At 44.2% G+C, this 12,297-nt stretch overlaps 1 protein-coding gene across 2 annotated transcripts in view; it reads left to right on the top strand.

Annotated features, from left to right (window-relative positions):
• LOC139412095 (reticulon-4 receptor-like) overlaps positions 1 to 10,039 on the top strand; it is a 114,958-nt gene extending 104,919 nt beyond the window's left edge. Inside the window, exon 2 of one of the 2 annotated variants that reach the window (XM_071158889.1) lies at positions 7,951 to 10,039. In XM_071158889.1, the coding sequence (XP_071014990.1) occupies positions 7,951 to 9,365 (1,415 nt within the window). In that variant the 3' untranslated portion in view covers positions 9,366 to 10,039. The remainder of the gene's footprint in view (positions 1 to 7,950) is intronic. The other variant, XM_071158888.1, reaches the window with a different exon arrangement.
• The last annotated feature ends 2,258 nt before the right edge of the window (positions 10,040 to 12,297 follow it).

Here is a 12,297-nt window from a genome sequence, read left to right as displayed (position 1 = left end):
CTCCTAGACGTGTCCACTTCACAGTTGACCGGGGAATCTCTAGCAGGGCAGAGATTTGACAAACAGACTTGTTGGAAAGGTGGAATCCTATGACGGTGCCATGTTGAAAACCACTGAGCTCTTCAGTAAGGCCATTCTACTGCCAATGTTTGTCTATGGAGATTGCAAGGCTGTGTGCTCGATTTTATACACCTGTCAGCAACAGGTGTGGCTAAAATTGCGAATCCACCAATTTCAGGTGTGTCCACATACTTTTGTACGTATGGTGTAATTGTATGGAGAAAATAACTACACCCATGTAGAATGATGCTTTTAGATGGACAAACACCTTTGCTTAGTATCACCGTAATCAGCTACCTGGTGTCACATCTAAAAGATGGCAACCGCACTAAATACAGTAGCCTTTGTGCTGCTTATTTCGATTGGCATATCTACGTTATACTTATGTGCTTCTACATGGCATAATTAAGTTACTTTTGCTGAAGAAAATATGCTCATGCAGAATGACGCTTGCTGTTACTGTACATAGATGTGCTATGCTATGGGCCATAAAGGATATGGATGAACCGCATGGTATAACACAACGTAGGCCAACTCTTCTGATATGGCTCCCACGCACACTTTCTCAACTGAGGCCTACATTATTTTCAGCTTACATTACTTGCATTATACATTCTACACAATTGAATGTGCTAAGTGGCAAGGGCTTTGGGTTTGGGGGTGCAGAGAGATAACTGTATGGAAGAAACCTCTAAAAACCTCCCATAGGGACTTCAATGTCATCTATTACAATCTTTCCATTTTACCGTGATGACATGAGGTTGTATTGAGGGCATGTTGGTTGTATTCCAACTACAAACCTGAGACCACTTGTCCTGATTTTCATAACTTCATCCCAGACTTTAAGTGATTTGCTGGAATAAATGTCACAGTTTTTTTTTAAGTTGGTCTCGGCATTGTGTTGACCATTTTAGAAATGATGACAAGCATTCTAAACATGCTGTGCTTTGAGGCCTTCACCCAGTGACTTGCTAGATTATATTGTGTCAGTGTTGTATTCTGGTAATGTTTCCCATTTTACAAGTGAAGAGTCGTGCATCTGAAAATACAGTGTTTTGGGGCCAGTAGTTCACAATCTGGTATTGTTTACATATTTTCACTTCTCACTTCTCCCACACAACGCCCATCCTTCTCTCCTCATCCCCCCTCCCCTCACACACACACACCCAGCTACACACACTGTTGCTCCTTTCTTTCTTTCTTTCTTTCTTTCTTTCTTTCTTTCTTTCTTTCTTTCAGATGTGTGGCAGACAGAACATGATCTGTCCCTCTGCCCCTCCGCTAATTGTGTCCTTGTCTGCATGCTAGACCATGGTGTCCCCTAGAAACACACACACACACATGCACACTCAAATGCAAATGCGCACACACACACTTTCACATACGCACACACAAACACACACAGAGCAGGCAGGGACCAGGTAGTGACTCCAATGTGGCATATTGTCCTAAACACCCGGGTTTGATCAGGATGCACACATCTTTATTTACAGTTACAAGAGAGCATCTGTTCCATCCCTGCATAATGTTCTTTGGGGAAAACATTTAGGAACATTTAGCAAAAGTAGTTCCATGCATGTATGTTCCTGGGGAAAGCATTTAGGAGTGGTACCAACTTTTCAAATCCGGTCACCATTCAGTCAAAATGTAGGTCCTTAGATGACAGTAGGGAAGAGGTTTTAATGCACTCTCACCATACACAATCACTTGGGTTTAAAACCACTTTGTGACAGCGCTTTGGGAAAATAACACCACATCACCTGATATGACTGATCTAAATTATTCATTTCAACATGATATAAGGGTGCATTTGTATGCATGAGTGCATTTACAACAAACCGCCTAACGTACAAACATCTTGAATATATTAAGAACATGTTGAAATCCACATAGAAACAACAATCACTAATGTTGTGTGAGTAAAGAAAGAAAGAGGCCATTGCATCCCTTGAGATGCTCTGTGTCATCTATCTCAGAGAGAGACATCACTTCTCTTCCCTTCCTTTCCACACTCCTCTCCTCTCTGCTGAAGGATAATACTGTCATGTTACCCATCCGAGCCCAATCCAAGCCTCTTCAGAGTGAAGCCAGTATGATGGATTGCAGATCCCCTGGATCCCCTTTTTGCATGCCCTGTGTGCTCTCAAGGTGCTGCCAGGGTTGGGATAGGATGCCTCTATCATGCTGAGAGAAAGCCATGGATGGGGCTAGAGTAGTGAAGTAGTTCACACATACACACACAGCCAGGGATATATGCAAATGAGCTGGAGGGTGTCAGGCTTGTCATGCACTGCTGCGCTAAGTAAACAGCGCTCTCTGGCTGCTCCCACTTATGTCCTCCTTACCCCTCCTCACCCCTCGCTATTATCTGGAGTGTTCTCTGTTCTCCCACATCGTTCATAGTCTTTTGTTTTGTTTTGGCAAATAATACAATTAGACAAGCGAGGATTATGCTTGATGTCTGCCGTTCATCACCAGGTTGTTAACTGTCTGGGCATATCTCCACCTCTGTCCCCCTGTCCGCCTCTCTGTCTGTGTCACAAATGGCATAGTGCTTTGGTCAAAAGTAGTGCACTATATAGGGACTAGGGTGCCACTTGGGACTCAGACTTTGCATCCTTTTGTGAAGACAATTGCTTCTCCAACACGGTAGCGAGTCTGAGTCATTGAGCTTCAGTTTACTAAGAGCTTGGGAGGATGTTTGACTTTGTATCGTCGCCATAAGACAAAGAGGTTCTTGGCTCATCTTAGACAGAGTTAAGATTGCTGTTGGACCATAACGGATTTTTCTCGTGGGATGCCAGTTTCTGAAACACCCGTTTCTGGAGTTGTGGATGTGTGACATTGTGCTGTGTTGGGCTGTGTTTCGGCACACCAGAAAGGGGAGATTCAATGTTGAAACCAAAGCTGGCAAAGCAAAATAAGATATATTTCTTTGTGGATTTATGCTACATTTTGTGATTGTTTGATATGAAGGTTGGCACCAAAACGATAACAGTGTTATATACTGTATGTATTCAGGTAACACTTTACATTAGGTTGCCCCTATTACTATGTAACTAGCACATTCATAACTGTGTTAACATAATAGTTTCATAGGTTTTACTATAACTACATGGTAATAGGGTTGTTGCGGAATCTGTTATTAAACAATTGGAAAAAGGAATGTGTTATTACACATTCACTTGCTGAAGGTTATTCCATGACCTGGCTCAAAGGCTATTCCGAAGGCTATTCCGAAGTGTATCAAGTGTATTGTAAGAACAATGTAGTTACATAGGATATTCTTGTCATTATCATGTACCTAACCATATCCCCCGGGTGGCGCAGTGGTTAAGGGCGCTGTACGCAGCGCCAGCTGTGCCATCAGAGTCCTGGGTTCGCGCCCAGGCTCTGTCGTAACCGGCCGCGACCGGGAGGTCCGTGGGGCGACGCACAATTGGCCTAGCGTCGCCCGGGTTAGGGAGGGCTTGGTCGGTAGGGGTGTCCTTGTCTCATCGCGCACCAGCGACTCCTGTGGCGGGCTGGGCGCAGTGTACGCTAGCTAAGGTGGCCAGGTGCACAGTGTTTCCTCCGGCGCATTGGTGCGGCTGGCTTCCGGGTTGGATGTGCGCTGTGTTAAAGAAGCAGCGGCTTGGTTGGTTGTGTATCGGAGGACGCATGACTTTCAACCTTCGTCTCTCCCGAGCCCGTACGGGAGTTGTAGCGATGAGACAAGATAGTAGCTACTACAACAATTGGATACTACGAAATTGGGGAGAAAAATAAATAAATAATAATATGCATATCCTTGTTTCAGGTCCTGAGCTACAGGCAGTTAGATTTGGGTATGTCGTTTTACGCAGATTATTTTTTTTTTTAAAGGGTCTTATCCTTTTAACCTTTTTGTTCACTATTTATTTACATGTTTGTACATTCAAAAGAACAATAAATAAATAAAAAAAGAAGCCAAAAGAACACTGACATCACAGTTACATGTTATTTCTGTCTCTTCATTTGTCATGTTTTTAATGTGCAAAGTTCAATGTAAGTCTCCAAAATGGTGAAATAACATTGTAAACAAAATGTTTTATGAGTTTTATGATGATTTAGTAAAGTTTCTTAACTGAGTTGGAAAACGTGTTGACATTAGGCTACCAGTGCCTAGCAAGCCATCTAGCTAACGTAAACTCACCCCATTCCGTACAAATGTGCGCGACCGCAACATTCAAACATGGCTACAAAGTAAACTACTGGAACTGTAGCGACTGTGTTGACGTCAAAATCGGGCGTGTGAACTAGGTTTCTATTCAAGCGTTGATCGACATGGTAATGGCTCTATAGTATTGGAGAAAAGTTGAAAAAACTGACCCTCTGTTACATCTTGACGTGTCATGTCGTAACGTACAGCACGTATAAAGCAACTATTTCTGTCTTAGAATCTCTCTCCACCAGGTGTAGCACTTTTATCATCCTTTAAAAACAAGAAATGGACAGTGACGTGGTAAGGGGGGATACCTAGTCATTTTTTGCGTCATCATCATTCTCAAAGCCGCTGTTTACTTCTAAGATCACCTTAGCACCGCCCTAAAAAACCGATTTAAAATTTGACACAAACCTTCAAATAGGTATGTAATGACACATTATATAAACTCTATAGTGTTGTATTTACATTTTAGAGGCGATAAGGTGATAAGTTGGTCAGATCGAGTGAAAAAAAAGCAATTTTCCCACACAACATCTCTCCTTCTCACTATCACGCATTAGTTTCGCTTCCCCACCCACCATTTTTAAAAAGACTCGACAGGGCTCATTGCCTGTTTAAATTATGCAGAAACGGGCAGCGTTTAGGTCATGTAATTGATTATGTTGGAAAGGAGAGAAATTGTGCTTTACAATGGTATTGACATTACAGTTGATCTGGAAGTATTACGTTTCTGGGGCGCTAAAATAAGGGCAATTGTACGGACCAAGGCAATGTACGAGTTTACATGAGTTTACGTTAGCTAGCTACATTAGTGAATGATGGGGAAATGCTAGCTAGCTAGCTAGCTAGCTTTACCACCCTGTATTTTTACTAACTAAAATAGTTATTGCTTTGAGTCTGAAATGGTTGAAAATGAATCTTTGTCAAATCCATTAAAGAAAAGTCCCTTGGTTAGCCTATTGTCTGCAAAGGTTGTTACATTGTAACTACAAAGCAATTCAAATGTCACTTCACTTTATATTGTTTCTTTTTCCAAAACAGAAATAAACTTTATTGAAAAATAGCCGGTAGTTAATGACAGGGAGTGTCTTGTTAAAATTGTTGTTACATGTAACAAGGTCCGGTTTTGGTTTCAGTTATTAATATGGTAATTCACAGGTGACGTTCAAATGTGTAATTACAAAACAGTTGCATAGTGGAACAAGAAAATGTGTAATAACATCAGTAGTTACACATGTGGAATAACCTTCATCAAGTGAATGTATAATTACTCATTCCTTGTTTAAATTGTGTAACTGATTCCTCAACCCTATTACCATTTAATTACATAGTAAAACATATGTAACTACTATGTTGTTAACACAGTTATAACTGTGGTTATTATTACACAGTTATTAATCACGGAAGTGTAAGCACAGTAAAAATAAGGTGTAAGCACAGTAAAAATAAGGTGCAAGAGGTGATGAGGGCAAAAACGGCTTTGGACTTCTTAATTCTGTTTGACAACACTAATGGCAAGGCAATTGACACAGTCCTATAGATGTAGGATCTTAATTTGATCACCCTGTTGCAGGACAACTTTACTGCAATGCAGGAAATGTAAAACTTGTAGTGTATTTTAGTTTTTTAAAAGGCTTCTGAGTTTTGACATTTCCACCTTTACATTTCAGACTTGAAAAATGTGTCAACCCTTACAAAATTGTCCTAATTATAATCCACATTTCCTATTTCTAAATGATTATTTTCCTGCTGTAGCAAACTGTCTGTAATTAATATCCAACATCTCTATATAAAGAAAGCAGTCAGCAGGCAGCAGGCAATAGTTAGTATTATAAAACTGATAACACCTGATTGGCTTAGACTATACTGTCATTCAAAAGATGCTATTGAAGACCATGATAGAACATTATACCGGGAGCTGAGAAAACCAGGTCTCCAACATACAACGCATGGGTGGAAATAAGACAATGAGCAGAGATGCGGTGAGGAGATACAAAGCCTGCTGCAGTTACAAAACAATATATTGCTATTGTTAGAGAAGCAGGTGGCTGGGAACTGGGAGGGAAAAGTGTTGTGATGCAGAAATAAAGAGTAGTGGAAGGAAACTTAACAGCTTTCTGGTGGCATAGTGTGTCTGGCTGAAGGCTGAAGAGGGAGATTGGAGAGAAAGTGCAGCAGGGGGCTGCTGTCAAGCCACACCACAGCTCCCGCTTAACAATGGCCAGGGATGAGCTGCTACAACTGCTGCATGAAGAACAGGAAGGGAGGGAGGGGGATGAAGAGAGGAAGGGATGGATTAAAACCGATTCAGAGGGAGGAAGAGAGGCACGGAGAGGGATGGAGGGGAGGAGGAGGAAAGAGAGATGGAGTGAGATAGTGAGGGAGGCAGGGGAGGAAAAACAGGAGTGGTGGAGAGAAGGAAGGAAGGAGGGAGTGAGTGAAGGAGGGTAAAGCTCATGCATTTTCCAGTACTTCACTCACTACCTGTCACGGCAGAGCCTGGGATTCCAGTGATGGCTGTGGCAGCTGTGAATGGAAATCCACACTTAGGACAGGCGCTAGGACTGGATTCACTGAGATTTGGACAATATCTGCCAATAACACCTGACACCTGACATGACATATTGGATTTGGCATCTCCTGCTGTCACACTTTGAAATCTTGATCTGCATTTGATGAATTAGTGAAATCGCTATACTTGTATCTGTGCTGTATCTACATGTTCCGGTGTTAGGTTAGCAATAACACATAACTCCTATAACTCAAGCGGAAATTAATTACTTTTGGAAACAATTATAAACACAACAGTGATAACAGATAACTTATTTTAAGTGATCTCAAATACTATTTGACCCCAGTTCTGCTCTCCACCCTGAAAACTAGCATCAAGATCTCAGCCTCTCAGTCAGGCACGAAAGGGTCCAGGCTCCCACTACACTTATCTTTACGCGACAGGCTAAATGTCAAACATTAGTTCCATCCACCCTATCAGCGTTTGTTGATTCTGCTTAAAAGCTACACACCCATATTTAATGAATCAGCTTCTTGGGACCCCTCTCCTCAATCGTCCGGGTCTTCATGCTTGCGTTAGAAGCAAGGAGGAAATGGGTCCCCAGGGGCAAATAATCACGGACGGTTTTCTCTTTAAAGACACACTGCATCACTAGTTAGGAGAGGACTATGTGAGAGCCTAGAGCAGGGCTCTCCAACCCTGTTCCTGGAGAGGTACCGCCCTGTAGGTTTTCGCTCCTACCCCAGTTTATAAACCAGCTAATTATTAGAATCAGGTGTTCTAGATTAGGGTTGGAGTGAAAACCTACAGTACAGTAGCTCTCCAGGAACAGGGTTGGAGAGCCCATGCCTAGAGGGTGTTCCACTGCCTTTTTATGCTGCAAAATATTCGGGGATTACTTACTGTAAATGTAAAGAAAAGTGCTGTAATGGTGATTGGATAGATGGTATATGTATTGAAGTTCAATATTAGGCCAGAGTCTAATTACAAAAAATGACCAGGGAGATCAGGGAACAATATTGTAAAGTTTTTGTTTTGCTTTAGAGGAAAGCAAAATCGAAAACCAATCAAGAGCTAGGCAGAGATGTTCACATTTACAAACCATTTACAAATCACATTTATATTGAAATTAAGATGAAGTATTTTTATGTACTTGTAGAACTGATCCACTCATCTCTTCTTCTCTCTCCAGGGGGCCGACTCCTGTTCCTTGTGTTGTGGTTAAACCTGGTGCCTCGAGGAGCAGAGGGCTGCCCGGCCAAATGTGTGTGTTACAGTGAGCCACGGCCCACCGTGGCATGCCAGCAACAAGGACTGTTCTCCATCCCCAACGAGATCCCTGTGCAGAGCCAGCGGATATTCCTCCAGAGCAACAAGCTGACCGTGGTCCGCTCCACCAGCTTCAGCTCTGTGCACAACCTCACCGTCCTCTGGATGTACTCCAACAACATCAGCCACATCGAAGCTGGGGCCTTCTATGGTCTGGAGCGGCTGGAGGAGCTGGACATTGGGGACAACAGTAACCTGAGAATCATCAGCCCCACAGCCTTCAGGGGCCTGTCCAAGCTCCACACCCTCCACCTGCACAGGTGCGGCCTGTCGGAGTTACCTGTTGGAGCATTCCAGGGACTGTTCTCCCTGCAGTACCTTTACCTGCAGGACAATAACCTACTGGCCCTGCACGATGACACTTTCCTGGACCTGGCCAACCTCACCTATCTCTTCCTGCACAACAACAAGATCAAGACCGTATCGGACCACATGCTGCGTGGCCTCATTAACCTCGACCGCCTGTTGCTGCACCAGAACCGGGTGATCTACGTCCAACCAAGAGCATTCAGTGACCTGAGAAAACTGACCACACTGTTCCTGTTCTACAACAACCTGACCGTGCTGACTGGGGAGACCATGGACCCGCTGGGGTCCCTCCAGTACCTGCGTCTCAACGGGAACCAGTGGGTCTGTGACTGTCGGGCCAAGACCCTGTGGGACTGGTTCAAACGCTTCAAGGGCTCCAGCTCAGAGCTTGAGTGTAACGTCCCATTGGAGTTGTTTGGGAAGGACCTGAAACGGCTGAAGAGTGATGATCTGGAAGGGTGTGTGGAAACTCCTCAGATCCAAACCCAGCTCTTCAGCTCCAACCTGTGGTCTGGAAAATTTCCCTCCACGGAATATCCTCTGGGAAATGGAATTCCCAGGTGTTGTCTTCCAGATAATGATAAGTCCTCTATCATCTCCGAGAAAATCATCCCTGACCCCTCATCCTACAACAGCCGCCAGATCACCAACAACCCCCTCAAGGAGAAGGAGAACATATCCAAGACCAAATTCAGAGAGCAGGAGCGAACAAAAAATGAGACCACCCGGAATAAGCAGAGTCTCAACGACGGGCCTCTGGGGACTCTGTCCAACAACCTTGACCAGTCCTTAGTCCAACTGCAAGATCTGGAACCTTCTACAGCCCCAACCAGGAAGAAAAAGAAGTGCACTAAAAAACCCAAATCCGATGCACAATGTCTCAAAGGCCATGGATCTACAATGCAGGTGGAGCTGAGTTTTATCTTCATGTCCATAATCTGGTTCTGGTTCTCTATGGTCATGTCTTAGGACATTAGGGCCTGGGATGGGATTCATGCTAAATAAACATTGTTGGGACTCACAGATTGTTATTAATGCTCATGACAATGATACAGAATCGATCTGCAGTGATCTCTGACCTCCACTAACAGCCCAGAGACTGATAACACAGGAAGTCAGGTTTGGACCCATTGCCAGGGTAACAAGGACTTACGATAATAAAGAAGTTAAACAAAAAATGATGCCTTTACAGAACATGTCTCATCTAATGTATATAACAAATCAGTGCCCAAAATTGTTTGTTCTGTATGTACTGTACCTTGTCTAAGCTACACCACTTTAGAGACTCTCCTTATTCCTTTTTCTGTCTCAAAAGCTTTTACTGCTGAGACAGTGACAGTGACAGACCTCAAAAAATGAATAAAAAATAACATGAATTCAGAGGGTCTGAACAAACACAAAGAACTTTTAGGGTCTGTTTGTTGAAAAATAGATTTTCACTCCCCCATTATTTATTCAAAAAGTGTTGCATTTGTCGGGTACTGTTATGTTTTTTATGTTTATAAGTAAAGACAAATGTTTATTCTCTCCCCAGTTTGAGTTATGTTTTCATCACAGTATGGGTACGGGTAGCATTGGCTAAAATAATGCTGTCTAAATGTTTCACAGAGATTGCAATGGAATCATAGATATGCATTTTATTTTACTTGTGTACAAGTATGAATATATTATGAATAAAAGTTATCCTTTCCTATAGCTGGTTGGTTATTGATGTGTTATTTTTAGTCACTGGAGGATATCTCTCATTTATAACTAATAATCACACAGAATTCAACAGCATTAAAGATAATCACTCATGACTACTCAATCATAAACTCAGCACAAAATGTAACGTCCTCTCACTGTCAACTGCGTTTATTTTCAGCAAACTTAACATGTGTAAATATTTGTATGAACATAACAAGATTCATCAACTGAGACATAAACTGAGCAAATTCCACAGAAATGGAATAATGTGTCCATGAAGGGGAGTTCAAAATAAAAAAGCAACAGTCAGTATCTGGTGTGGCCACCAGCTGCATTAAGTACTGCAGTGCATCTCCTCCTCATGGACTGCACCAGATTTGCCAGTTCTTTCTGTGAGATGTTACCCCACTCTTCCACCAAGGCACCTACCTGCAAGTTCCCGGACGTTTCTGCAGGGAATGGCCCTAGCCCTCACCCTCCGATTCAACAGGTCCCAGACGTGCTCAATGGGATTGAGATCCGGGCTCTTCGCTGGCCATGGCAGAACACTGACATTCCTGTCTTGCAGGAAATCACGCACAGAACAAACAGTATGGCTTGTGGCATTGTCATATTGGAGGGTCATGTCAGGATGAGCCTGCAAGGAAGGGTACCACATGAGGGAGGAGGATGTCTTCACAGTAATGCACAACATTGAGATTGCCTGCAATGACAACAAGCTCAGTCCAATGATGCTGTGACACACCGCCCCAGACCATGATGGACCCTCCACCTCCAAATCAATCCCGCTCCAGAGTACAGGCCTCGGTGTAACGCTCATTCCTTCAATGATAAACGCGAATCCAACCATCACCCCTGTTGAGACAAAACCGCAACTCGTCAGTGAAGAGCACTTTTTACCAGGCCTGTCTGGTCCAGCGACGGTGGGTTTGTGCCCATATGCAACATTGTTGCTGGTGATGTCTGGTGAGGACCTGCCTTACAACAGGCCTATAAACCCTCAGTCCAGTCTCTCTCAGCCTATTGCGGACAGTCTGAGCACTGAAAGAGGGATTGTGCGTTCCTGGTGTAACTCTGGCAGTTGTTGCCATCATGTCCTTGTCCAGCAGGTGTGATGTTCGGATGTACCGATCCTGTGCAGGTGTTGTTACACGTGGTCTGCCACTGCGAGGACGATCAGCTGTCCGTCCTGTCTCCCTGTAGCTATGTCTTACACCCCTCACAGTACGAACATTGCAATGTATTGCCCTTAGGCAAGTTCACGCAGATGAGCAGGGATCCTGGGCATCTGTAACGGCTTTCCTGTGGTGAAGTAGAGGCGGACCAAAACGCAGCGTGGTTATATTGATTCATGTTTAATGAAAAAACGATAAACACGAACACTACAAAACAATAAATGTGGAAAACAGCCCTATCTGGTGCAAAACACAGAGACAGGAACAATCACCCACAAAACACCAAACAGGCTACCTAAATATGGTTCCCAATCAGAGACAATGACTAACACCTGCCTCAGAACCATAACACCTGATTCAGAACCATATCAGGCCAAACATAGAAATAGACAAACCAGACACACAACATAGAATGCCCACCCAGCTCACGTCCTGACCAACACTAAAACAAGGAAAACACACACGAACGATGGTCAGAACGTGACAGTACCCCCCCTCCAAAGTGCGGACTCCGAACGCACAACCTAAACCTATAAGGGAGGGTGTGGGTGGGCATCTGTCCGCGGTGGCGGCTCTGGCGCTGGACGTGGACCCCACTCCATAATTGTCTTAGTCCACCTCCTTAGCGTCCCTAGATAGGCGACCCTCGCCGCCGACCTTGGCCTAGTAGTCCTCACCAAGGGCCCCACTGGACTGAGGGGCAGCTCGGGACTGAGGTAGCTCGGGACTGAGGGGTAGCTCGGGACTGATGGGTAGCTCTGGACTGAGAGGAAGCTCGGGACTGAGAGGAAGCTCAGGCAGGTAGTTGGCTCTGGCAGATCCTGGCTGGTTGGCAGTTCTGGCAGATCCTGGCTGACTGGCAGTTTTGGCTGACTGGCAGTTCTGGCAGATCCTGGCTGACTGGCGGATCCTGGCTGAATGGCGGATCCTGGCTGACTGGCGGATCTAGAAGATCCTGGCTGAATGTCGGATCCTGGCTGAATAGCGGATCCTGGCTGACTGGCGGATCTGGAAAATCCAGGCTGACTGGCAGCTCTGGC

Source organism: Oncorhynchus clarkii, chromosome 6, assembly GCF_045791955.1.
Source record: "Oncorhynchus clarkii lewisi isolate Uvic-CL-2024 chromosome 6, UVic_Ocla_1.0, whole genome shotgun sequence".
Classification (NCBI taxonomy): domain Eukaryota; kingdom Metazoa; phylum Chordata; class Actinopteri; order Salmoniformes; family Salmonidae; genus Oncorhynchus; species Oncorhynchus clarkii.
This window is presented reverse-complemented; position numbering and strand designations above follow the sequence as displayed.